Genomic DNA, 26,932 nt, shown 5'->3' with positions numbered 1-26,932 from the left:
AAGGATAAGGGAGACCCCAGGAGCGCCGAGTGACAGTCACCTCAGTTACCACATCTCAGGGACTCACCAGTGGGCTCTCCTCACCTCAAAGGATCCACACCTGAATGTTTTCCAGGAAGAGAGGGTGGGAAAGGTGTAAGGTAGAGGCTCTAATGCCAAGTGGCCCACAATTCTCCTTTTGTAGACTCTGGGCTTACAGAAGAGGACAGGCCAGAAAAGAAGGCAGCCGCGTGTTCGCTGTCTTTGAGAGGCTTTGAGCTCCCTTCAGTTCTTCCTTGGGTTTCCAAGCTACCACACTAGGGGCTCCCTCAGGTTAGTGGCGAGTTTGCAGAAGCCAGAAAGAGGAAGGGATGCAGGACCTGCAGCAGCTGTGACCTCTGTGGAGCTTTGTGGTCTCAGATCCTGTAATTGAGAGCAAGTGGGATGTGTGATTTTTGGGGGGAGGGGGAGAACGGAAGGAACACACTGAGCAGTTCAGGGCTCTAATTGCCCACAGCCATCTGTTTCACTAAGAGGAGGAGCTCTGGTTTCTAGGCTGATTTGGAGAGTGGGGCAAAGGCCCCCAAAACTCCAGCTGTCTGTGCACCTTGGCCTAGAGGGCAGACACTGCTGTGTGCTCACATGCTGACCTCCTGGCTTGGCACACTGCTTAGTGGGTGTTTCCATCCCCCTGGGCCACTGCTGGCTGGCGAGAGGTCTGAGCACAACCACTGGGGCAGGGTAAGTGGGCATAAGGTCACGACTTGGAAGAAACGGTTTCCTAAGTTCTAGGAACTGCCCAGGAAAAGCCCACCATATTGTCTGCCCATCACGAGGGCGTTCCATAGGGGAACATACACAAAATCGGCGGTTGATTGTTTCCCTTAGGAACAAAGTTGTGCTTACTAAGAGCCAGCCTCCCACAGATCACTGTGACTGCACTGACACGGAGACAAAGACACCAGCACCAGGCTGCCAGCTGGGAGCACTGATTATGGGTGTTGGAAGAAAAAGAATTCTTCTGTCCCTGGCACATATGATAGGACCCCCAAAGAATAGATGTTCATGCATAAAATAACTCCCTTGTTTTTGCCTAAATGCTTCCATTTCTCACTTTGCCCCTACAAACACTTTTAGTGTGGAGACAAAGAATTTGTTCATTTATATAGGAATAAAAAGTGTGCAGAGATTCAAATTTGGCTCGTCACAGGAAGTTATCTGTACCACTAGAGCTCTTTTCCCAAGAGCAAACTGCAGATTATTTGCTTGAAATTAATAATGGTTCATCAGCCATTCATTACACATGTAATTAGCCTGGGTAAAAACAGATGCCATTTCAATGTCCTTGACATCAATTTTTTCCACTCCAAGTTATCACCCACACACACTCTTCTCTGCTTTCCCTACTCAAGTCTGATAAAACCCCAAGTTCCAGATTGGGAACATTGGTTGTATCCTTGGTGAGTGTGATTACATAGGGGCTAGACTTGAGTATTCCCATCCATGGAAGGAAAGGGTAATTTTTTAGCTACAACTTTGGAATGTGGCTGCACTCATCCTATGTTCTAAAACTCCTTCTTGGGTAGAAGCAAGCTACATAACGGCACAAACGAGGAAAGTAATGATCCACCAGGTGGGGACGCAGGCACATTCTGATGAGAACTGCAGCAGAATTTCATGCTTGTGCTAACAGGACTATCAATCCTGAGCAGTCTTCTCAGCTCTGCCAATGAGGGCTTGGTTGTCTACAGTATGAGAATGACAACACAGCACTTGCATGGTGACCTTAAGAACTGAAATCTTGGAGCCAGCCCAGTGGCACAGCAGTTAAGTTCACATGTTCTTCTTCTCAGTGGCCTGGGGTTCGCCGGTTCGGATCCTGGGTGCGGACATGGCACCACTTGGCAAAAGCCATGCTGTGGTAGGCGTCCCACATATAAAGTAGAGGAAGATGGGCACAGATGTTAGCTCAGGGCCAGTCTTCCTCAACAAAAAGAGGAGGATTGGCAGTAGTTAGCTCAGGGCTAATCTTCCTCAAAAAAGAGAAACTGAAATCTTAATCAGAGCCATGAAAGTGGGAGCTTAAAGAATGGCAGCCACAGGGGACACCAATGTCTTTAGCTGTGCAGGCCCTGGCCTGTGTCTAAATAGGAGCCCTGAGAAGTAGAACTCTATAGGACGCTCAGGTTCGTAAGCCTAAGGGAGGACAGGCACCCAAGGACAACGCACTCAAGCTCAGGAGAAGGGAGAAGACGGTAGTGCCACTGTCTTGTTAGTACCTTACTAAAGGGAACTGGGGGCAGAACTCCAACATCTACTGATGAAGCCCAATAATCTCAACCAGCACCTGGCCTGCTTGGACCCCCGGGGCTGACAGAGCAACCTCTAAGGTAAGAACCTGAGGCCCACAGGGTAGGAACCTCATTTTCCACATCCCCTGTGCCTAGCACCACAGCTGGCACACAGCAGATACTCAATAAATACTTGTCAAGTAAAATAAGCAAACACCACGAGCACGTCTAGTGGTACTGGAAGAGAAAGAGCTCAGGGAAGAGCTCTTAGTAGGTAGGGTGACCCATCCTTTGGAAGATTCTTTTATTAAAACTGGGTGACATCGATAAGGGGACGGTACAAAAAAAATCTTGGTCCATGAAAAAAAACATAATTCAGTTAATAAAAACAGTTATCTTCAACAGGGACACTGTATAGGAGTGCTGAGCTTCCTTCTCATGGTTCCAGCCCCAAGGACAGAGGTTGTCCAGTGTCACTGTGGGGAGAACCTTTCAAGGGAGGGGTGGGATAATGGCAGGAAGGAGAAGATGGGGAGAAATTCTGCTGTTCCCACTGCGGAACACACAGGGACATGGAGTTGGGGGATGTGCTCGCAGGAGCCTGAGGAGGGGGTGGGGAAGCAGGGGCTTTGTCAGTTCTGTGGGTTTAGTGCCCATGCTGAACGGAATTCCCCCTCTGTGCCCAGCTGTCTCCCACCCTGCTGTGTTGTCTGCGAGCCTGGGATAAGCTAACTCGGGGTGATACAACCTGGAAGGAGAATCTGAGGCTCTCCTGGAAAGATGCAAAACCATCTCAGTTCCAAGGGGCCAAGATCACAAGGTCCTGCTGCTACCTGAGGGGTCTGAAGCTTTAAGGGCAGGGGCTGGGGAGTCACGATCCTGTGAGGCAGGGAGAGGCAGAGTCACAAACCCACTCAGAGCTCTTCTCCAGCCCTAGGCGCTTTCACTCCTCAGTGCCCTAGAAGTCACCAGTGGGTGTCAACTGGGCAGACAGGGGTAGGAAGACAGGGATGGCCCAGGGCTTTTACCCGTTTGATTTCAGGCCTGTTTCTCCATAAAGGGATGGGGCAGGCAGGGTGGAGCGAATGAATGAGTCATACCTCCAAGCAACAGCAGGAAGGAACAGCCTCTGCTGGCAATGACAGTACCCCAGGTTAGATCCCTGGGGCTCTGACAGGGAAAGGCAAGATTCCCCCACCCAAACGCCCTGGGTTAGGACAAAGAAGGAATCCCAAAAAGAGCAGCTACAGGGAGTGTGCTGGGAGGGAGCAACAAAGAACAAACTCCAATACTGATGTGGACCCCCTATGAGGGAGTAAGAGAAGTACTGAGACAGCAGGCCCATCCAGAGGGCTGCGGACTGACCTGGGGCTCAGTGCTAGAGGGCAACAAGTGAACGGAGAGTTTGCTCCAAACCTGTGGAGGGAAGGAAGGAAATTGGATTCTGTTCTCAGGAGAGCCAAGGTCAACTAGCTTATAGAGTGCCCCTAGGCCTGAGTCTCGGAGAAAGGGCTAAAGCTCCCAACTCCTGGGTCTCCGAAGGGCAGGATCAGGGCAGCCAGTCCCCTTGAAGACCACCTGGCCTTAGGCCCAGTCCAGTCAATGCACTGATTACCACTACAGGTTCTCTCTCTAATACTATCTAGAGGTCCTATGTAGACCAGGGGAGGGTAGAGGCACATGGGAACTTTGTGGGGCAAAGGGAAGCTGGGGGTAGGAAGGGATGGGGTGGAGAAGAGGGTAATAGGTGTCTTGTGAGACAGAAACATGAGACCCTCTTCATTCTGGTGTTGTCCTTGAACCAACAGCATCCCCTGGAAGGCCCCAAGCAAGACCAAGGCAGGTGCTATGAGGCAGGCAGCACAGGGCCCAAATAAAGAATCGGCGCAGCCACATGAGGGCTGTGGGAGAGGCCCTATGTATTTCGGATTCCCAGGGCTTGCTCTAATTCTTGTCGTCTCTGCTGCACCTAGGGAGAAAACAGTGGAGGGAGTGGAAGTTGAGACAAGCCAGAAGTTGGTACCTAAAACCAGTGACCCCCGTCAGCGGTGCAGACCCATTGCCTTTTGTTAGTCTCCCCTGTGAACCCAGGCGTCTACCTTGGAGTAGAAGTATCGGCACACGGCCTCCTGAGCCCAAGGCTGGAAGTAGAATTCAGCTCGGCGCTCTTCCTCTGGGTTACCCACCACGTCGGTCATGGTCTGAGGGAGACGGCATGGGAAGACAGAGGAGAATAGACTGTTTCTTTCCTTCACATCTGTTATGTTATGGACTGAAGTGCATCCCTCTAAAAGATGTCAAAATCCTAACTCCCCAGCACCTGTGAATGTGGCCTTATTTGGAAACAGGGTCTTTGCCAGATGATCAAGGTAAGATAAGGTCATTAGGGTGGGCCTAATCCAATATGACTGCTGTCCTTAGAAAAAGGGGAAACTTGGACACAGGGACAGACGTGCACAGAGGGAGACGAAGTGAAGACACATGGAGAATACCATCTGCAAACAAAGAAATGCCTGAGGGTGCGGCAAGCTGGGAGAAAGGCCTGGAACAGTCTCCCTCACAGCCCTCAGAAGGAACAACGCCTGCTGACACCTCGACTTCCGACTTCCAGCCTCCAGAACCGTGAGCTGATGAGCTGCTGTAGTGAAGCCAGCCAGCGTGCGGCACTTGGCAAACCACCAACACAAACGCCAAGTCACGCCCAGCTACCAACAAGCCACTGCCTTCTTCAGGGACACTTGCTGGCACCCCGTTCCCTGCCCCTCTGCTCAGCCTCTATAATTGTAATCACAGTCACCACAGGATAGGCAAGAACTGAGGGCACGTTTCACACACTCTGTGCCCATTCCTCCCTTCTTGCTTGATCCCATGGTGCTCCCTCTGGGAAATACCTCAAATCCCAAATTCTCCACGGAGCCCTTCCCAGCTATCCTAGCCTCATTGATCTCCATTCTCTGAATTATCTTATTGGTACTCATGAGTTCCAATAATGTCTTACAGGATTTACTACTTTCTAAACCATATTAGCCTAGTTTCTCCAAACAGAGTGCATGCTGCTTTGAAAGCAGAGATCAAATTTTCCACTCTGCATCCCCTACGATATGGTGCAGAGTGATAGCACAGAGTAGGTACCAGATAAACACCTGATGGTTCCAACTCCATTTCCCTACTTTATTGTAGAATGGACCCTGGAACACACTAAAGGAGATCTGGTCCCTCACTTCCCCCTCTGGCTCTTCTATCAGATGCTACAGAGAGAAAGCAAATGTGTGCCTCCCTGACCTAAGTCCCTTTGCGCCTCTCCTAGGTTCTTTACCTTGAGGTCCCGGCACTGGGACTGAAGCCAGTCGTTGATGAAACCCTGAGGGTCTCTGGCAAAGCTCAGCATGAATTCCCGCTGGGTCTTCAGTTGATTGATAGTTTCTATTGTCTCATGGATCTGAAAGGAGGAAGGAAGCTCATAACATTTTCAAACTGGGAAAACGCAAAGTAAAATGGCAGACAGTGTCTGACATCTCCACTGGCCACCCCAAACCTAGGTAGAGTGCCACTTAGAAATAGCGCTTCTGCCCAGAGCCCCAGCAGCTCCGGCACCCAGCACTCTTTCAGCAGGTAATTTGCACTGTGTCTCTATATACCCCACGTGAGAGAAGTTGTCCTTCTAGTCTCCACAGTATCCACTATGGATGAAGCTACAAGGTGAATACTTAATCCACAGCACAAATGGGTCCAAAAACACTCTCAGATAAAAAAGAAGTGGTATAGAAGCCTCTCTGTCTCAAAAGCTGTGGTCCATAGCTTTTGTTCTCTGCCCTCTTATTCTCCATACTCTTTTTTTTTTTTAAGATTGGCACTTGAGCTAACAACTGTTGCCAATCTTTTTTTTTCTGCTTTTTCATCCCAAATCCCCCCAGTACATAGTTGTATATTTTAGTTGTGGGTCCTTCTAGTTGTGGCATGTGGGACGCCGCCTCAGCATGGCCTGATGAGCGGTGTCACATCCACGCCCAGGATCCAAACCGGCGAAACCCTGGGCCACCAAAGCAGAGTGTGCGAACTTAACCACTCTGCCATGGGGCTGGACCCCTTTCCATACTCTTTTTCTTTTTTTTTTTGAGGAGGATTAGCCCTGAGCTAACCGCTGCCAATCCTCCTCTTTTTGCTGAGGAAGAGTAGCCCTCAGCTAACATCCATGCCCATCTTCCTCTACTTTATATGTGGGACACCTGCCACAGCATGGCTTGATGAGTGGTGCCATGTCTGCACCCGGGATCTGAACCCGCGAACTTTGGGCTGCTGAAGCAGAATGTGCGCACTTAACTGCTGGGCCACTGGGCCAGCCCTCTATACTCTTTACAGCAATTTCATCTACTTGTATGTCTTCTATTACCAGTGACAGGGTAATGAGTCCCCAGTCTGAAGACCAGAATCCATTTTCTAAACTCCAACCAATCTAACTGCTTGACATCTCAAGGTACCTTAAACTCTCCAAAGCTAAATTCACTACCTTTCTCTCAACACTTGCTTCTCCTGTTCTCAATCTGAATGAATACTACTGTGCACCCAAGCGAAAATCCTGGGAGTCACTATAATGCTTCCTTCTCCCTCATGCGCACCCCACCATCCCCCTCCAAAGTGTCCGAATCCCTCAGTTCTACTCTGACACCTCTCAAATCTGTCTGCTCATTTCCATCCTCACTGTCAGTACCAGAGGTTTAGGCCCTCGACATATCTCATATGCATTACTGCACCGGCCTCCTAATTGGGCTTCCTGCCTCTACTCTAGACCTGCCCCTGTTACAACTACCAACTACCTCTCTACCTTCCTGCCAGTGATCATTCTAAATCTAAATAGCATCAGTCCCTCCAGTCTTCAGGACAAAGTACAAACAGTTTTCCCTGTATCAAAGCTTCTTCTTCATTAGGCTCCTGCTTCCCTATCCAGTTTCCTTTCTCCAAACTTCCCATCCCTGGCACGCTGAGCTGTATCTAGCACACTAAATGGCCTGGGCAACTTGAACATACCAGGCTCTCTCTCTTATCTCTGGATCTTTACATACCCTGTTCTCTCTTTCTAGAATGTCCTCTGCCTCCCATGCCCCTAAGCACCACTATCCTTTCTCCCCTTTTGTTAGCTCCCACTTTGTCCTTCAAGATTTAGTTGGGGCATCAACTCTTCCAGGAAAGCCTCCCTGTTCTCCTTTGTGTTCCCAGAGCACTTCTGACTTTACTTGCTTGGACTATGTCTAATAATGTCAATGATAATAATGATAGTAACAACAGCAGAAGCTACTGTTTATTGTTATGTGCCAGATACAACGTTGTGTCTTTACATACATCGTCTCGTTTAATCCTGGATAACAACCTTCTAAAAATAAGTATTATGGTCTTTATTTCACAGACCAGAAAGTGAGACTTAAAACTATTGAAAGGTATAGGCAGAATCCGAATTCGTGTGTCTGGCTCCAGCCAGCACCAAGGAGTGCCTGGCATATAATGGGTGTCACTACATTTTGAATGAATACCAAAAATCAAAAGGCAGCCTAGAAGCTGTGATACAGCGCTTGTGGCACCCGAACTACCTGGAGCAGAGGCCCCTACCTTGTTGTCTAGAGTAGCAATCTCCTGCTGGCTGGCAGTAGACAAGAGGAAAGAATTCATCTGGGTCTTCAAGGTATCATCCACTTCCACATCAATGTCATAACAAGCCGTCTTTTTCTGATCATTCGGGTCAACACTGGGGAGGAAACCAAAGGGGCCTGGTAAAGGGCTTGTACCCCAAGACCTAATTACACAGCATCAAAAAGATGGCCCAAGAATGAAGGAAAAGGGGTTGACTGCAAAAGGGCACAAGAGAAGTTGTGGGTGTGACAGAAATGTGCTCTACCTTCCTTGCAGTGGTAGCTACATGGTGTATACATTTGCTAAAACTCATCAAACTATATTTTAAATAGGTGTGACCTATAGTATATGAACCTCAATAAAGTTGATTTTTAAAAAAAGTCAATTGGATTCTATTAAAATTGGATTCAGTAAAAAATCAAATAGTACAAAAGATATCCAGTGAACAGTTTCTCCCTCCCCTAAGGAAAGATACTTTCAGCATCTTGTGTACCTTTCTGCCTGTTAAACTAAAATTAACCCTGAAAATAAATTCAAACAAAACACAAACCATACAAAATAAAATAAAAAGTGGCCTAACTTTAAGCACAGGAATACAGGACAAACTAGCTTCTACTGACCCAGTATAGAGGTTGTAGGAATTACTACTGGCTGAGTGATGGTTCAGGGTCTAAAGAAAGGAAGGCCTTTATTGGAATTAATATGGAGTAAGGGAAAGAAGGCAGAGACTACATCTGACCACAGGGACATGCTGCTTTGAGGAGGAAGTGCCTTCCTTCGCTCCACATCTGCCTAGAGATGCCCTGTTCAACCATCTTCTGAAGAAAAACGCAGATGGAGATAAGGCAGTGCGAGTCTCTGATTGGAATATCCCACCATCCGGAGAAGAGATGGTCACCCATCAGTGATGAGCTGGTAAACGTGTAACAACTGATTTTCCAAAAGAAATGAAAAAAAAAGGCCCTGATTTGTAGCATTTGTCAATTTCTGTGGTTTAAATATTCCCAAAATGGTTGATTTCAAGCTGCCAACACTACATCACGGATAAAGGAGCTGGGAAGAGATGTGCAGTAACACATCATTACATAGTATTTCCACGATACAGACACAATAGACATAAATAATCTCAAAAACACAAGTAACTCCTAAGATATCATAAAATAATAAGGAAATTATAAGTTTTTGAGTTATATATTGCCCTCATTTTTAATATAACATATTTAATTTTAAGTTTATATATTTAATTTTAAACAACGGCTTTGTTTAACCCGCTTGCAAAATTCCTGAAAATTTGACAACTGGCATGTGCAAGCAGGTACAAGCCAGCTCCAGCATGCCGCCTCCCATATACATGCTTACCTGATGACATGGTTAATGATGATGGGCTCTGGTGGCATAAGCAAGGCGTGGAGGCGTTGAGGGATCTCTGAAAACTTCATACGCTGAGACTCAAAGATCTGAGGGAAAGAGTAGAAGCAGCTAAGAAGTTGGCATTTTGAGCACTGGTGCTCCACAGATGCTAGCAAAAGAATGGGTCCTTTTCTCACCTGCTGGAGGTACTTGTCACAGATGACAAACTCCCGCTCATGAGGGTCCTGGAGCTTATGCGTCTTAATGTATTGCCACAGTGCTTGGATGATCACTGGACGGGTCTGGGTGTGGATGCCCAGGAGCCGAGCCAGGCGAGGGTCTAATTTAAACTGGGGGGGCTGCAGATAACCAAAGAATACAGAGATGAAGGTAGTGAGCTGGGGCTAAATGCATTTTGGGGTGCATAGCATGGCATACATTCAAGGCATTCAACAAGCATTAATGTAGTGCTTTCTTGGGGCAGATAAACACTAGGAGGAACTTAGAGATGACTAAGACCATATCTTATATTTAGGGAGCTTACATTCTGGTGGCAAAGTATCCACAACTAGACTTAAACCTTTAAATGTCAGACTGCTGATGGGATGTAACTGTGAAAGCAGGACCCCCCTCTCATCACCACACAATACCTGGTAATCCAGCATCAGCAGGACAGTACACCGTACATTCACGTCTCCTGGCCGCTTCACCTGGAAGCCATCCGTCTCCTGGGTAGTGGCGGTCCTGTGCCACTACAGAGAGGAAGATGTCAGGGGGTGCTCTCCCAGAGGAAGAGCTGGGGTGGGAGGGAAGAGCTTCTGTAATGACTGAATATTCAACTTTGATTACTGAGGCTATTGGAGAAGAGCAATAGCATGAGACATTTTTAAAAACTGCGTATGGCTTTGGGATTACTGTCTGTGTATACGTAGATTAACCTTTTAATTTTGACTATTCAGGGTCGCATTTAAATTAGCCTGAATTTTCAGTGATAATTTTATCCACAAATGGACAATACATACTTGCACAGTAAAATAACGTAGCTATCACTTACTGAGCACTTACTATGTGTGAGAGTATTCTAAGACATTTACTTGGATTATCTCATTTAATTCCCACAACATCCATACAAGATAGGCATGATTATGCCTATTTTAGAGATGAGAAAACTAATGCTTAGAAGAGTGAAGTAGCTTGTCCACGGTCAAATAGCCAATAAGTGGCAAAGCTGCGATTTGAGCTCTGGTGCGTCTGATTCTACAGTCCACGTTCTTAGTCACTATGCTCTACTGCTATAAAGGTAAGGTAAACACATTTACAAATTTCTATTGATTCTATGACTTACGTCCCTTATTAGATGGTAAAGACCTTCCCATGTCTCTTAGTGGTTGAGGTTAAGGGGCTGCGGCTACACTGGCAAAGAAAGGAGCAAGTTAAGTTCACTTGGAGCGTGGGACTGTCTCACTGCGGTTTTGACTGCATCCCGAGGAACACTATCGCTAACATGACCCACAGACCACTGTGTAATCAGGCACTATAATAAATGATTTCTGATGATTTGGCATGTGAATCTAAACAGAGCAGGGACCAGAAGGAAGTCCCAGATCTATAAAGGTAAGCTTGGCAAGGACTAGAACCCTACTAGTTAACCCCCTTCATGACAGCACCTAGCAGGAAAAAATGCGAATGGTGTGTGGATTACTACGGCTCACCATTATTAATCAGCAAGATGCACAGATGGCCTGGCATGTATAAGAGGCCTCCATTAGAATTTCCCTTGAAAGTGGGGGCAGCAATCAGGACAGTTACATTAAAAAGGTGGGACAAGTCAGACTGCAAGAGCTCTTGGTTCAAACAGTACCAGAACTAAACACAGGTAGTGCCACCTGGAGGTCAATGTGCAAACTGCAATGGTAGTACTGTGCACCTGGTGTAACCCTTTATTTAATATACCTCCTCTCTCCCTAGGCATTAAAGTTTGGCTTCCAAGTCCATCATCCTCCAGTCATAGAGTCAACACCTAGAAGGCAGAACTACTCACTTCTACCAGATGGTTGTCTGGCCCATACAGGTCTTTGTCCAGTTCGATCACCAAGGACTTAAAAAAGGAAGAGAACTTCCTCTTTTGTTTGGTGGCATCATATTTGGACAAGGCTGACTAGAGGACAAAGAGGAGAAGTCATTTGTTAGAAAAGGCCAGAAGAAATTCCCCAAGACAAAGTCTCATAAAAAAAGGAACCCACAACATCAATGGGGAAAAACTCAAAAACGTCTGCTGAGATGGCAAGGTAGGTATCTGTGAGTATTAAACAAGTCACAGCAGTAGCAAGAGAACCCCGAAGAAGCAGACTATAACATGTACAGGGTCACTGACTCACCCACCTCATGTCCCCAAGAGAAATGAGGCAAGTTAAGCCAAATCATTGCACATAACAAAGCGAGTCTGAACCGAGAAAAGTCTGACTCTAGAGGGGAAATGAATCACAGGCAATAGGCAGTCAGAACAAAAACAGCTTTATTTGGATGGAATGACACCACTAGCAGATGGACTGGACCTACATAGAAAAGGAGGCTCTGACACTGAGCCCTGGTTCTCCTGCAAAAATGCATTCAAATTAGCTTGCCTGCGAACAGCTAAAAATAGAGAGCCAGAGACTGCAAGGGAGGGAAAGGTGAGCTTCCCCAAGGAGCTTCTCGGGTGGGAGGTTTGGGGGCTATCACCTGTCTGCTAATGTTCCACATGAAGCAACAAAGACCCTGTCAGAGAAATCTATCCCACTTAACCTGTGAGATATCTCCAACAAAAGTTGGAAAGATGGAGGTGCCAGTGGGAATCAAGGACCTCAAGGACTCAGAGAGGAAAGCATGGCCTCAAATGCTAAGTGCAAACTGACTCGACTGAAAAAAAAACCAAACCTTACTAAATAATCTGCAGATATTGCTAAATCCCAATGGCCAGCACCATCAGGAGGAAGGTAAACAACAAGTCAAATCCCAGGACAATAAAGTACTCGATATGATAACACAGTGAGGGCCAAGCTGTGGGAGCCAGACACAAAGAACCATTGTCTTTTAATGCAGGGAACACTGTGACCCTCTCCCTGCTGTTTCCAACAGGAGCTGTGAGCACCAGTTATGTTTCCTGCCAATCAAACAACACTGCTTGTTCCCAGCAGCTCCCACCCTAGATGCCAACCACGGTGGACCTTGAACTCACATCCTCCAGGAGCCGTCCTTCTACCCGAAGCTCCCAGGAAGCCACCGTCCCTTCCCCATCCTCGGCATCTGACTTAGCCGGATTGAAAGTGTTAGAAATGAAAATTCGCAGCTTCCGTTTTTGCTGAGGAAGGCAGAAACAGGATTGATGGTGGGGCTTCAGTGGTTTGATGTTGAAGACAAGGGTCTCCCCAAACCCCAAAATTACTCCTAACAGACTGGCTTACTGTCTACCCAGTCCCTGGGGTGGGTGGATGGAGATTCCATCTAGAAGAGGAGTACTGGCCACTGGCCTGAGTGCAAGTGCATACACTGGGATGTCAGATGGACAAAGTCATGCAAGGTGCCAGGTTCCCAAGGTGGCAGAGCAGTTATAGCAAAAACACGGACAGGGTACATTTCTGGTGCAAGAGATAGCAAAAGTCCCTCCCCCTTTGCAGTTCTGTTCTTATGCTGCTAATGTAATTCTCAGTTCGTAGGCGGAAGGGAGAGATGTAATTTAAATGCCAAGGAGAGCTGTGCTGCGCCTTTGATTTCTCATCCTGAGCCTACTGAAGGTTCCCAAGTCCTCTCCTTTGGCTCTCTGCCTAGTCCTCTCCTGCGTTACCTTGATGGGACGTTTCAAAGCCTCCTGGATATCTAGCCGTTTCCTCATGATAGTCTGGTCCAGTTTCCTTTCAAAAGCCAAGAGATCCATATAAGCCTGGGATTCTGGTACCAGTTCACGAATCTTAGGAACAGAAAGATGTCATTAGGACCTAGAGCTGACCATCTCTATTCTCAAACTCACCGCACCTTCAAGAAAACCTACAGCCTGGACTCACCCTTTGAGGTAGAATTTTGTCAGCCATCTTCTTTTTCTTTGCACTGTTTGGAATAAATACTGTTATCAGGTTGGGATGGAACTAGCCAGAACATGAAAACAGGCTGTCAGCACCTCCATTTATAGTAAAGTGGAGGGACTGCAAAGTTTCCCTCAAATCAAAGACACGCCCCTCCTGCCCCCAACCAACACAAGGCATTCTTAAGAACGAGCACCCATCTGCTGACACAGCACCACTACCTCTGGGTTCAGGTACTCCCAGACCTGTGTCCTCACAGGCCTCCTCTTTCTCCTCCCTCCTTCCCTCCATTCCTCCCTCCCTCTGCCCTGGGGTCATCTTACTTGTGATTTCGATTTTGGACCGCCTGCTGCTGGACCTGCTGGATCTGCTGAGGTGCAGGTCTCTTGCGGGACTGGTCCATCCCTGACTGGGCCAGGCCAGGTCGGACTGAAGGGTTCCCCCCATAGCCAGGGGGTCCCATGGAAGGTCCCTGAGGTGTCATTCGGCTGCCTGGCAGCATACCTGGTCTCTACAGAGGGGAGAAGACCCAGAGATGTCATGGCTTCCCCTACTAACCCCACCAAGAAAGCGAAAGGGGGGGGGGGGGCGATGCCTGAGTTCTTTGAATGAAACAAGGCTGGGGGTGGAGTGGAGCACAATGGGAGCCGAGCCCTCTGTCTCTTTAAAACATAAATAACTGGAGCTTCCTCTGTTCCAGTTGTGATTCTACAGGAGAATATAGCCCAAAAGCTAAGAGATAATCAGATTATACTCAAATTCTCCCCAGTCTTTCTATCTGACACACTGCAGAGGTCTTCTAATCTCACATTTACCCAGACAGTACTACATCTTCCGTGTTCCTCTGGGCAGGAGCTGCCCAAACCCTTTCGCACTCCAGCCCTCCTATGCCCACCCCTGGCCCGATTTCATCCCCCGTGGTTCTATACCCTGACTCCCCACGGAAACAATGTCCCTAGAAGCAGGTGGGGATGCTAACTGCCTCCCCCTACCCGGACTCAGGGCTCAAACCCCTCCCAGGGGAGTCCCTCCTACTTCTCCCCCACCCCTGTCACTCCCAGGCCCCCGCTCGGCTCCGCCCCCGGCCCGCGCGCCCCTCCTCCCGCCCCACTCACCGGATAGGCCGCTCCGGGCATCGGGGAGCGGTACAGCCCTTGACCCGGCGCCGGGCCCATTCGCACAGGAGGCCCCGGAGTCCCGCCCGGGCCCAGAGCCGCCGCCGCGCCGGCCCCTCCAGAGGCTCCGGCACCGCCGCTCGGAGCCACAGACTGGAAACCTGCCCGGGCCGCCATCTTCCCCGGAGCCGCTGCTGCAGCTGCACAAAGAACCGGAACCGGAACTCCCCCCGCCCCCCGCGCGCCCCCAGCGCGCCCGCCTGTCCGCCCGGCCGGCCGGCCGGCACGGGAGGCTCAGGGCACCGAGACTGTGGGCTAGAGGGGGGCGACTAGCGGAAAAGGCGTACTGACCACTCCCTCCCGCCTTCACAGCCCCGGAGGGAAAACCATCGAGACGACCTCGGGGATAGAGAGGCCCTGTGATCGGGCGCCCCCAGGCGACGGGAGGAAGACAAGGACCTGGAAAGTGGACCACAGCCCCAGCCCCAAGGCTCTGATGAGGAGGGTGATGGAGTAACTGCTTCATCTTCGCGCCGTGCGTTTCCAAAGCGCTTTGATTGTTTTTTGTTTCCTTCTCTTACTGCTATAAGCTCGGGGGGCTGAAGAGGAGAACGCATTGTTTATTCTGTTTGACAAACACGAAAGGTGAACTCAGAGAGTAAATGACTTGGCAAAGGTCAACTAACAAGTTAGCAGTAAAGTCGAAGCCTAGAATCCAGATCTTGTGGCTCAGCGCAGGACTCATTCCACAGATAAAGTGCCTCAATAACTACCTCACGCTGGAACCTCAACCCAACTTCGTCCCTGAACTTTAACATAACCTGCTTCCGGATTTTAAATTTATTTTGAATTTTGACTCTGCCCCTCTCCAAAGAATCCTTTGTGCTAGGACTTATCTTTGGGATCTTTGTTGCCTTTGACGACTCCCTCTTTCCCTGCCCAGTGGTTCAAACCATTCTTGGTGTGATGGTCAGCCTGTCCCATCCCAGGATGACCAGAGTCTCCCTGCTCAAGCCTCACTCCTCCCCTGATTGTTTGGCCCAAAGCCAAACTCAGATCTAGGCACTTAGTGGGAAGGCCTAAATGCTATTCAGGTAAGAAGGACACTGAAGAGGAGATGGTTCAAACCCAGTTTATTAGACCAGAGGCATGCGTCACTCATAGCCCTGCCTGCTGTTCCCTATCCGTGCACACTGCTTGGCCTTGCTCCTGCTTCCTTCTGGAGAGGTCTGATTTCTAAGGAACTCCTATGAACTGAGAGTTCCCAAAGATCTGATAGCCTCACTCTCCAGCACCAGGCCAATGCACAGGTGACCTACCACAGGTCCTGTTCTGGGGTTGGAGACCAAGAGACAGCTAGGCAGAGAAGGCCTGGGAAGGGGCAGGACTCTGGCCTGGGAGGAGTGCCTGGCGGAGGGGGCATGGCAGGCCCTCTACCTCACTGTTTCTCACTATCATAGGAAGGGAGGGACAGAAGAGCAACCTCCCCTCTACGCCTGTCTCTTTCCTCCCACTACCAAACCGTACCTCACCAGAAAATATAAATGGTGGGCTTGGGTATCAAGTGAGGAAAAGGGCTTGGGTGTCAGGTGAGGAAAGGGGGCTGTGCACCCAGAAGGAGGGAAAGGCCACTGACTGAGGACCTCAGCTTCTGCCTGTCAGCACTGCACTGCTCCAGCTGCAGGAGTTACCAATCGACAGCTCCCTCTGTCTCTGATACCCTTGGCTTAGTGTACAGAGCAGATCTCCATCCCCTGGGTGGGGGTTTCTCTGCAGCAACCCCTTCCCTGGGGAGGCCACTGTCAGCCAGGCAAAGGGCATTGGGGTGGGTGGAGCAGGGGAGGGAATGTTAAGGCTGCAGGGAGGGCAGAGGGTGCCCAGGTTGGGGAAAGAGGGTGAGGCCAGAAAGAGGCAGAGCTTGTGATTCACAGCTTCCTTTATGTCGCCACCGAGACAGTGCGAAGGTTACAATGCGCGTGTCATCTCCTTGTGCTTCTCAGAGGGATGTGTGTACACAGTACAGACACCAGGGGAGAGAGTCCAACTCTTTATACAGGCGAAGGCATTCAGAGACCAGGGAGGGGTCAGAAACACAGAAAGGGGAACTAAGGGTGGGAAGATGGTTCTTAGAGACAAGAGGGGATGGGGTAGAGACAGACAGAGTTAGGGGAAAGTATATACAGAGATATAGCAATATAGAGTCTGTATTATATAGAAATAGAAAATGCAGATGAGGTTGTTGAGAGAAGCAAATGAAGTTGGGGAAAAGGACTTGGGAGAGTTCCATAAGAAAATTTATGGATGTGGCCCTCTGCAGGGGCCCCTGGGAGAGGGACCAGTGAGGTTAGGCACCAGTGCCCCTCTCCCTGAGCTGGAAGCCAACCAGCTGGATCTTTTATGGGTGGTAGAGGAGGGCTGCCTCTTGGGATTTCTCTCCAGCAGCTCTGGGGTGGGGGTGAACTTGTAGGTATCAGGATGTGGCCTACAGCACCAGGGCCACATCTTGTCCCCAACTCTACTTCTTCAGGGGATCTCTCACCCCCACCTCCCAAGAGACTTCACATGGTATATGTAGGGGGGACTAGGGTCTTAGTTCCTGCCTGGAGACTTGGGGTTGGGGGGGGTCACTGGGCTGAGAGGGTCTCTTAAGGCTGGGGAAGCCCCCCCCACACTAGCCCTCCCCTTCAAGGTACATTCTCTAGTTTGGGGCCAAGTTCTAGACCCCGAGGATTCCCTCCACCCCCCCATGGGAGGGGGCTTTGGTGACTGGTGGCAGCAGAATGTAGTTGGACACTCAGATGACAGACAGCCAGATGGACAGAATTCAGGCTGGGAGCTGACGGAGGCAGCATGGAACAGAGAGGGGCAGCCTGAGGTCACTTGCCCCATTCTCTCTTTTTAGTTTTTCTTTTAGATTAGTTTTGTTAAAAATAAAAAGAATGGGATAGAGGCAGGGAGAGGACTCTATGGTCAAGACTCCTTCCTCACCACAGACAAGAGGAAAGGACTGCCCAGGAGTGGGGGGCTGCCTCGGGAGGGGGGAGTGAGTCCCCAGGGCAGATGTGGGGGGCCAGCTGGGGGCCCCCTTGCTCTCCTAGCCCTCCCCATCTAGGCCTTTGGTACAGTGGCCTGCGGGGCTCAGCAGGTAAAGTCCTCAAAAGTGCCTCGGGCCGGATGGTGAGGTAGGATGTTGGCAGCGTACGTCATCCCGGCAGGATGGCCCCGGAGACTCTCACACGGGTTCTGGGGGAACGGCACAGGACAGTCACTGGTTATCGGAAGGACCTCAGGTGGCACTGGGGAGTTGGGGGGGGGGGGCAAAGGAGAAAAGGTGGCAAGGGGGGGGTGGGGAAGGGGTGGGGCCGGAGGGCGCCCCCCTCTCTCTCTCCCTCACATGTCTTTTGACGTCATCCAGGCTGAGGGCTACGCCTTTGTCCGCGCTGCTTCTTTTGGCCTCCTTCTGGCACTTCCCTCGTCTGCACAGCTTGTGCTTAATGACCTGGGACGGAGGTGGGGTGGAGGGGTGGGCGGACTGGAACCCTGCCCCTCCCATGGCCCCGCCCCCAGCACTGCCTCCGCTTACCTCGTAGGCGTAGTCAAAGAGCTCCAGCACCGTGAGGATGCTGGCCCCGATGAACAGCCCCATCTGGCCCCCAATGTCACCTGCAGGGGGGACAAAGGCAGGCCACCGGTGTCAGGACACCAGGAGAGCTGCAGAGCTCACTGGGACAGGGACAGGCAAGACCTATTTGCAAAAGGATCAACAGTCTTCATACAGAAGGAGCGCGAAGCAATTCTGGTGGGATTTTTATTTTCTTTATGCGTTTCTGCATTTTTCTACTTTTCTAAAATGAACAAGTATTATTCAGAAAAAAAAAAACTGTTTACAAAATACTCCAACACTCTTATTCTCTGGGCAAATTTTCAAGGGCTTCTGAAATAGTCCCCCATTCATGCCCACGGGCCTGTCTCTTCCACTTTGCCCTAAGAGAAAGCTCAGCCCCCTCCTCCACCATGTACCCAGACAACAGAGTTTGGAAAAGTCCCCAGGGGACAGCAGGGGAGGAGGAGCTCGTGGCACAGAGGTGAGCAGCCTCCTTTGGGTGGTAGGGTGTTACACCATGCTCATGGCATGGGAAGGGGACAGGTGCCACCAGCAGCTCACCGAGGAGCCCTGCAATCTCATAGGCCTTCTTCTGCTCAATGGTCTCATAGTTGAGGACTTCAAAGAAAATGTCCAGCACCAGGATGTTCTCCCTGCAAAGGGGTTGGGGAAAGAGACCTAGGTTCAAGTCACATCTCTGTCCCTTACTACCTAGGTGACCTTAGCAACTTATCCTCTCTGAATATCAGTCTCCATCTCCATAGAATGGGATGTTGATGGGGATACCTGCCTTTTAGGGTTGTTGTGAGGATTAAATGTGATGGCATATATGAAAAGACGCTCAGCACACTGGTAAGTGTGAGGAGGTGATCCCAGTTTCGGCAGTGAGGATGAAGATAGAGGGTCAAGCAAGGAGGAAAGAGAAAAAGGCACTTCCCTTGCTTGTTCTTGTTTGATCTTCCCTCCATGCCCAGCCCAGACTCTTTGCTTGCCTTCCCCATGTTCCCTCCACTTCCTCCAGTCTGCCGGCCCCCATCAAAGCCCACTCATTTCCTTCACAGTCCCAGCCCAAGGACCCTGCCCCACCCAGTCAGAGCCCTTACCCTATGTACTGCTCAGACTTGTTGAATTTCTTGGCCAGGTACTTAGCTGATGCTTTGCTGGGGATCTTGACCATGGACAGCTCCTTGCCATAGCGGGTCAGGTTGCAGGGCATTTCACACACACAGTACTCCTGGTCCTTCTCCACCAGGAAGTCTGTGCCCAGTCAGGTGAGAGGCGCCAGTTGAGTGGTGCCCTTCTGCCAGCACCTTCCCAACATGTACATCCCGGCCCTGTCCAAAGGAACCCTGAGCCCCCTTCTCTTTTTATGACTTGTCCTTCACTTCAACCCTGTGCCCACCCTGTGCTGATCCTTGCCCAGCCTTCCCACGGATATTTCTTAACCCTATATTTCATTCCCTCAGGGTCTTCAGGGGTCAACCAGCTGAGGTGCTGATGAGAGAGAGTGAGAGCCCCTCCCAGGTGACCCCTATTCATTTTTCACAGTAGCCTCTAGAGATGCTATTCCCAGCCTTGCTAAAGTCAGACACAGGAGAGTTCAGGTGAAGCTTGATCCAGCCGTTGTTTGAAGCTTCTAGGAGCTTGGTCTGAAACCCCTATGCATATGGCTGGCAGCACCTCCTTCCCTCCCCTAGACGGCCCCAGGACAGGGGCGCTCACCCAGAGCAGGATCCGCACACTCCTTGTACTGCTCTGGAGTGCAGTATGGGGCATCTCCTACAGAGGAGAAAAGACAGTGGTGCAGGGTGGAGATTAAAGGGGTCTTGTAACAGTGGTGGTACCAAAGGCCTAGAAGCTGGAAGCTGGGAGAGGATGGGAGGGTAGGACTAGCCAGCCCCCAGTCTGTCCCGGAGGTGGTCCACCCCACAGTCCCATCCCTCCTGGACCCTTCCCACCTATATGTACCCTCTGGGTACAAGCAAGAATTGAGGTCAGAGCGACAAGAGCCAGATGGGAATGGAATTGGGCTGGAACTGGGGTGGGGAGAAGCCAGCTGGTCTTGCTTCCATGTTGGCAGGAGGATGATAGGCATGGGGAGCTAGTGAGGGGAGGTGCAGGCTGAGGGGCCCCAGGATTGTGTTTGGAGTTTTGGCGCCGGACCTGGCATGTGCACCATGCGGCAGTTACAGTTCTCCACCAGGTAGCGCGTCTCACAGTCGATGCGGCAGGCGGTAATGCTGTAGGAGTCGAAGAAATCCGAGTCCATGGTAACAGCTTTGCAGGTGCCCCAGGGCGGGGGCAGGTAGATGAGCTGCTGGGAGAGGCGGGGAGCTGGGGGGTGTGGGGACTTCTCCCCCAGTTACCTTGATGGACTTCTCTGACAAGACACAGAATTCAGGAGTCCTGCCCCTCTCCCTCCACAGCCTCTGAGGTTACAGAGCATTGCCGTTCACTAGGTCATTCATGCTTCTGACCAGTCAGATTGCTGCCCAGGCCCTGGCTCACCTGTCCCTCCTGTTATTGATTGCCCACCGCTCTATCTTGACCCCTCAGCACCCCAACCTCCCGTGGCCCTCTCACCCGCTGCTCCTGGCAGGACACAAAGGTCTGGAACCCTGGGGCCACGCCAAAGCCCAGCTGGTCAATGAAGGGAGGTTCATCCTGACTGTGGATCTGCACTTTGATGCCCGCTTCGAAGGACGTCTCGTCTATGGGAATGAGGCAGGGGGGTGTTGGAAGGGCTTTTGAATCTCTAACTTCCTTCAGAACTGGGGGCATCCTACCTCTCCTGGGAATAAGCACAGCATACACTGGTACTGGGGGGCAGGGGGACAGTCTATGGGGCCCTAGCCCATCCCCAGACTCCTTCTGGGCTCACCAGCCTCATGCTGCCCTGATGACCCCTGCATCCTACACACTTCTTTTCTTACCTGGCTTCGGCTGTGCATCTTGGTATTTCAAATTCATTCTCACTGTCTCAGATGCTCTCCATTTGTCCCCCTCCTTTTCTCCCTTCTCCCCCATCTCTCTCTGCCCCAAGGCCCCTGAGACCAGACAGACGGCAGGCAGTCCAAGAAGAGAGGGAGTTATTTATAGAGCGAGTGGCGGCCACTGATGGAAAGGGATGGCTGGTTACCTTGGAGAGTAACTGAGCCAGGAAGGGGGAGCCAGAGAAATGTGAGTGTGGCAGTCAGGTAGAGTCGAAGATGGAGATGGCGAGATGCTGAGAGGAAGGGAAGAGAGCCCGAGCCCTGCCTCAGGTCCCACAGTGGAGCCTGGGAATCCCCTGGCAGAGGCTGAGGCCTGGAGCCATGGGAAGGGGCCCCCTGAGAGAGGTGACATACCAGTTTCCCCCCAGACAGGCAGGTACTCGTCCTGCTGGATGTCCAGCATGATCTCCAGCCCATTGCCAGTCCCACCCTTCATGGTCTTCAGCCGTGGACGCCCATCTCGGCCCGAGTTGAAGGTGTAGCACTTTCCATACCGTGTGAAGACCTGGTAGGGGCAGAGTGGAGAGCCTGAGAGTCCTGCTGGCATCCCCTACCCACCAAGGGCTGTCCCCAGACCCCCAGCTACTGGAATCTCAACACTCGTCAGGAATTTCTCTTGTGCAGCCCATTTTCCACCGGTCCTCCTTCCCACCCATTCTCTGCCCTTCTTCGCCCTGCCGTGTGCCCTGGAAAGCTGATCCCTGTGGCACTCACTGCCTGTGCTTCTTTGCACCTGGGTGGGCTTCAGGTTGGCTTTGGTCAATGGGAGGTATCAGGAAGGGATCAGAGGGGAAGGAGGGAGAGATCAGGGTACTTATCCTTCCCCACCCCTCCCCGCTCTGAGAGTGTTCTGGCAGTGGCTTAGACCCTCTGTGACTACAAATCCTGCCAGGAGGGCTCCCTGCATAGCACTGTTGCCTCCTTGTGCTCTTTCAGCCTGTATGTAACAATTTCCCACTTTTGCTAGGTGACTCAGGCCACCTTACTGGTGTCCTTAACTCTGCCCACAGCTCTGTAGACAGTCCTTTTGTTAAAGTCTTTTCAATTAAACTATCCAAATGAAAATTTTTTCCCGCTGGGACTCTGACATATACACCTCCATCACCAAGATCCTATCGCTGCCATACTTTTGGTCCCTCCTTGGGACCCTCTCCTAAAGCCCAAGCTCCTGGGGCCTTCTGAGACATATCTTCTCCTGGATTTCACTCCAGGCCTCTGAAACCCTGCTCTCCCCAAGACCCTCCCCCAAACCAAGCTAAGCTTTTTAATTTCCTCTGGCCATTGGCCCCTTATGTCCCTCATTGTCCCATTATCACCAGAATCTGAAAGTAGACCCAGTTGCCATGCCAAGGAACATGCTTACCCAAGCACCAGCACCTCTGCTCCCAGAATTTGGTACTGAGCATCCAGGGTAGGCATGTTTGGCAATACTTGTGCAGAACTCTGAGGGCCTCAAAGAGATCTCAGCCCTGGTGGCAGTCTCCTCACTCCATGCCCCAGAGCGACCCTTTCACAGCTCTGACTACACAACCACAGAGAAGAGTGAACCAATTCTTTATGGCCCTTTCCCCATGGCTTCTCTGAATGTCTCCAGGCTCCCACAAGTGGGGTAAGTGTGCTGTTTCTATTGCTGGATGGTGACAAAGTTCACAAAGCAAGTCATAAGGTGAGTACAGAAGCCCAGAGAGAGAGACAGAGAGACAGAGCGTCAGGCCAGACTGGAACAGCAGGGGGAGTGCAGGATACTAGGAAATAGGGTTCTTGCCCCCTTCCCTTTTCTAAGAATAGCCTCCTCCTCCCCGTTCCAGAAAAGAAAACACGTGCTCGCCCTCATTTTGTGGGTGAGGTCCAGAGAAGAGGTAGAGAGAGAATTCTGACGACTCCTAACGCCCCAGCTCCACTACCAGGTTTTGTGGCATTCAGCCACAGGCTCCAGGCTGGACACACACCCATGCCCACCCTCCATGGGGGACTGAGGGACTCTAGGTGGCTGAGGTAGGCTGGGAGCTCCAGCCTTGCACTGGCTCCAAAGGCTGTGCTGCTGACCAGCGGACTGCTGCCGCCACCTGGTGGTCCTGTGTGAGAAGTGTCTGCTCTACCCCTAGGTTGAGGGGAAACCAGGTTGACACCTTCCTTGTCGGGTGTTCTTGTATCTCCTGTCTGTCTGAGGCCCAGCTGCCAAAACCTCCAGGTCTTTGTCTGTCTGCAGTCAGTCCATGATGCACTGATATGATAACCCACCTGCTCCTGCACCCAAGAGGAGGTGGGGGACTGAGGGATGGGTGTGTTGGGAGGGAAGGCCTGGCATCTGGCACCTGGAGGGGGCAGGAGAGGAGTCAGGCCAGACAGAACTGGAAGCTGAACTGGAGAGAGGGCAGGGTGCCACTTGGTCCCTCAGCAGGGAAGGTCCTAGACTCAGGAGTGAGACAGCAAGCAGGAGGTCAAGTGTCCCATGAGGTCTTCCCCTGGGAAGAGGGTCCTTGCCACTTAGAGCTGGGGGGTAGAGGGGGAGGATTTAGAGGAGGCCTGTTATTCTCCCTGAGACACACACACACACACACTCTCTCTCTCTCTCTCTCTCTCTCTCTCTCTCTCTCTCTCTCTCCTCTCTCTCTCTGTAGGAGAAGCACAGGAAGACCAAGCGAGGATGCAATGAAGTGCCTGCTGTGGGAGCTGCTGACAAGCAGCGTGGTGGGGTGGAGGTGGGGGCTGTCCCCACCCCTCCACCTCCCTTCCACACCCTTCTCCTGCACCTCCAGAGACCAACTGGCACCTGCCCCAGCTCCAGTCCAAGGGTGATAGTCAAAATTGTTAAGGCCAGGCACGGGCACCCACCATCAGATGAAAGGTTGACCTCAGAGATGGAGTAAGGTCCTAGGCCCTGCTGGATCACAGGGAGGTCTGGGGAAGGGCTAGAGATGCTGGTGGATATTCAGGGAGACAACAAGGACCTCAGGGCAGCAACTAATTACCAACTTGCACAGATGGATTTCAGGATTCTAACAGGAAGGACAATACTGGCACAGACTGGGGACTAGCAGCCCAGCTCCAGACCTGGGGCTCCCTGAGGCATGTCACAGAGGGTGGGTGGGCGAAGGGCAGGGCAGTCACTAGCCCAGCCCCAGGTGACAGTCAGGGTGAGCCATGTCAGACACTTGGGTTGCTATGCCAGGTATGGGCCCCCACTCACCACTGAGAAGTTGTGAGGGCCGCAGGGCCCCCCGCAGTAGGAGCAGTAGAGCAGCATGTCCTCCAGCCGGTGGCAGGAGCGATTGTAGAAGCGGTGCAGGTTAAAGGGCTCCCCAGAGAAGGCCTCAGGCCCCGGCGGGGCGAGGGGCACCCCGGGGTCATCACTTTCGTCCAGCCCCAGCATGGGGGCCAGGTAGAGCAAGTCGGGGTAGCTGAGCTGGGACAGCCGCACGGCATTGGTGTTGCAGAGGGTGACCGCCGGGAAGGCCAGCTCCGTGGTGGCCACCTCATCTAGCAGAGTCACATGTGGGTAGCTGAGGTAATAAGTAACGCGGTCCCCTACCTGGCACAAGAAGGCACCCAGTGCCAGGACAAAGGCCACTGCCCACAGGGCCTGCCTTGGGCCTGGACCCCCCTCCACGAAGACGTGGCTGGCGCCGTGGAGGGTGCAGCTGTTGGCAAAGGCCACCAAGTCCATGGGTGAATCCCCCTCTCTGGCCTCCTTCCTTGCTGCCTCCTTTTCCTTCTCTTCTTCCTCCTCTTCTGATTCTGAGTTGTCCCGCTGCTGCTGCTGGTGGGGACCCCAAATATCTCCCAAGGGCCCCGGGGCCTCCTCTCTAGAGGAAAATGACACAGAGCAGAAGATCTGGATGGGCATCTTTTCCAGGGGCTTCCTGGCACCAGGGGATTGGCAGGAGAAGGGGTAGGAGATGCGATCTCAGGCAGGGTCCAGCAGGGCCAGCCAGCCAGCCCTTCTGCCAGGTCTCCGCCGCCCAGCTGGCCGTCCTTCCTCGCCAGGGCCTCTGTGGCAGTGTGGCTGAGGTAGGCGGGGCGTGGAGAGGAGGACCAGCCTGCCCTGCCAGGGAGGGCGGGTGGCTGGGCTGATGAATAATTGATGGCAGTGGGAAAGGGAGGCTGAGCGAGAGCAGGGGGGGCCGGAACCCCTTTCCTCTCACCAGCTTCAGCAGGACAGAGAGGGTTGAAGACAGAGTGGACACCCTGGAAAAGCCTAGGGGCTCCTGGTACCCACCTCTGCAGGTGAGATGGGACCTAGCAGAGTCCTTTGCTCCCACTGCCAAGACAACTTCAGCCAACAACAGACCTGCCCTTCCCTCATGACGCTCACACTCGAGCTCTCTCCCATCCTCCAGTCTGCTCCTTAGCAGGTCCCTCAGTCTGCCCATCCCAGTTCTGGGTCCTCTCCCTCACACTTATCGGGTTTAGTCATTCCTCTGAGCCCCCACACTTTCTTGGCCGTCTCTCAGATCTCTAACTCCCCCTGACTCATAATCAGCCCCAATATTTCATTGACCCCCCAATTCTCCCAATTACACCCTTATACCTCAGTTTCCCTGTAAGTATTCCTTTGATCCTCAGTTCCCTTCCAATCACTGTCCTGACCTTGATTTACTTTCAGTTACTTCTTGAGCCCCTAACTCCCCTGTAGTCACTCCCATGACCTCCAATTTCGCTCCAGCCTGTCCCTGACCCCATTTATGCCCCCTCACTCCCCTGACCCTCAGCTCTTCTTCAGGTCAGTTCCCTCCCCCACGCTGAGCTGCACTCCAGTCACTTCCCCTCCTCCACTCCCTTCTGTGGCTTGGGGGGCAGCCCAGGTTCCATTAGCAGAGGTCTCTCACTGACCACAGACTCATTTATGGCCAATTCCCGGCACTGGGGGGAGGGACCCTGTCTCTTGCAGCTGAAAAGCTTCCTGGCAGATCACCACTCCCCCTCCCAGCGTGCCCACTCCCCAAGAGTCCAGGAGAGGAGTTCGACAAATTCTTTGCTGGTGAATGGAAGAAACTGAGATCAGAGCAGAGACAGGGTCCTGGGTCAGGTGAAGAGTGCTGGGAACCAACCTGGGGTACCCTCAAAACATCAGCCTTGCAGACCCCTAGTGCTTCAGTCTCTGAGGCTCCCCTTGCCCCCAATTTATCATTCCCCACCCCCAGCCCCTGGCCCCTCTCTCTGCTCCGATTACTCAGGGCCACTGGTTGAGGAACTTGAGCCACCAGCCAAGTCTCCAGGGCTGAGAAGGTGACCTGAGGGGAGGCGAGGGAGGGAGGGAGGTGAAGCATATTAACCCTTCCTCTGCAGGGCCAGAGGAGGAGCAGGGGAGTTCTGGCAAGTCCACTTGGGCCTTTCCGTTGTTAACCATCTCACAGCCCCAGGCCACATTCCCCCTACCCCTGCTTTTCTCCCCTCGGTCCCTGCTCCCATACATCTTCCCTTCTCTATCTGCATGTAGAGACCCTGGCATGTGCTGGGAATGGGAGGCAGGGTGCCAGGTTCTAGCCAAACTGAATGATGTGGGACCTCTGGCCTCAGCTTTGCTGCCAGGGACACAGAGGCCCCAGAAGAAGAGCAGCCTTTGAGATCTGGCCCCTCTCCATCCTTTGCCATTACCCTCAGACTGGTCTCCTCCTCTTTTGCCTAAACAACAGCCTCCCAACTGATCTCCCTACCCCCCATCTCCCCACAGTTTCTCCCCATCTTCAGTCCATGCTCTGTAATTCTGACCATTCTCCTGCTTGAAGACCTTCTGTCACTCCCCAGTGCTTCTTGGTAAAATTCAATCCCCCTCCAGGAGGACCTATAAGGCCTTTGCAGTTTACTCTCCAGCCTCACCTCCTACCCCTCCACCCCAGTCCAGTGTCCAGTCACCATGGCTGCCTCCCATTCCGCAGACACACTAGGCTCATCCGCAGCTCCATGCCTTCCCTGGACT

At 51.8% G+C, this 26,932-nt stretch overlaps 2 protein-coding genes across 11 annotated transcripts in view; both read right to left on the bottom strand.

Moving 5' to 3' along the window:
• Positions 1-264: 264 nt before the first annotated feature.
• Positions 265-15,532, bottom strand: SMARCD1 (SWI/SNF related BAF chromatin remodeling complex subunit D1). Of its 3 annotated transcripts, XM_008512509.2 has the most exons (14): positions 14,416-15,532; positions 13,624-13,811; positions 13,283-13,325; positions 13,066-13,188; positions 12,460-12,582; positions 11,284-11,400; positions 9,893-9,994; positions 9,440-9,601; positions 9,252-9,349; positions 7,872-8,007; positions 5,587-5,709; positions 4,370-4,471; positions 3,636-3,686; positions 265-402 (listed from the first exon to the last, which is right to left on the bottom strand). In XM_008512509.2, the coding sequence occupies exons 1-14, from the start codon at positions 14,590-14,592 to the stop codon at positions 289-291; spliced, it is 1,659 nt and encodes a 552-aa protein (XP_008510731.1). In that variant the 5' UTR covers positions 14,593-15,532; the 3' UTR covers positions 265-288. The 3 variants fall into 3 exon arrangements, with proteins under 3 accessions (XP_008510731.1, XP_008510752.1, XP_070477344.1); XM_008512530.2 differs by lacking the exon at positions 265-402 and having other exon boundaries at positions 2,561-4,239; XM_070621243.1 differs by lacking the exons at positions 265-402; positions 12,460-12,582 and having other exon boundaries at positions 2,561-4,239.
• ASIC1 (acid sensing ion channel subunit 1) overlaps positions 15,532-26,932 on the bottom strand; it is a 24,623-nt gene continuing 13,222 nt past the window's right edge. The window contains exons 1-11 of one of the 8 annotated variants that reach the window (XM_070621236.1): positions 24,203-25,001; positions 21,367-21,517; positions 21,159-21,245; positions 20,603-20,730; positions 20,183-20,336; positions 19,742-19,798; positions 19,123-19,276; positions 18,581-18,672; positions 17,999-18,078; positions 17,810-17,914; positions 15,532-17,658 (exon numbers count right to left, since the gene is read on the bottom strand). In XM_070621236.1, the coding sequence (XP_070477337.1) occupies positions 17,554-17,658; positions 17,810-17,914; positions 17,999-18,078; positions 18,581-18,672; positions 19,123-19,276; positions 19,742-19,798; positions 20,183-20,336; positions 20,603-20,730; positions 21,159-21,245; positions 21,367-21,517; positions 24,203-24,859 (1,770 nt within the window). In that variant the 5' untranslated portion in view covers positions 24,860-25,001 and the 3' untranslated portion in view covers positions 15,532-17,553. Of the gene's footprint in view, positions 17,659-17,809; positions 17,915-17,998; positions 18,079-18,580; positions 18,673-19,122; positions 19,277-19,741; positions 19,799-20,182; positions 20,337-20,602; positions 20,731-21,158; positions 21,246-21,366; positions 21,518-24,202; positions 25,017-26,932 lie in introns of those variants that run through there. The other 7 variants (XM_070621237.1, XM_070621239.1, XM_070621242.1 and 4 more) reach the window with 7 other exon arrangements.

The sequence above is a fragment of the Equus przewalskii genome, chromosome 5, assembly GCF_037783145.1.
Source record: "Equus przewalskii isolate Varuska chromosome 5, EquPr2, whole genome shotgun sequence".
Classification (NCBI taxonomy): domain Eukaryota; kingdom Metazoa; phylum Chordata; class Mammalia; order Perissodactyla; family Equidae; genus Equus; species Equus przewalskii.
The sequence above is the reverse complement of the archived record's forward strand: the minus strand, read 5'-3'. Positions and strand labels throughout refer to the sequence as shown.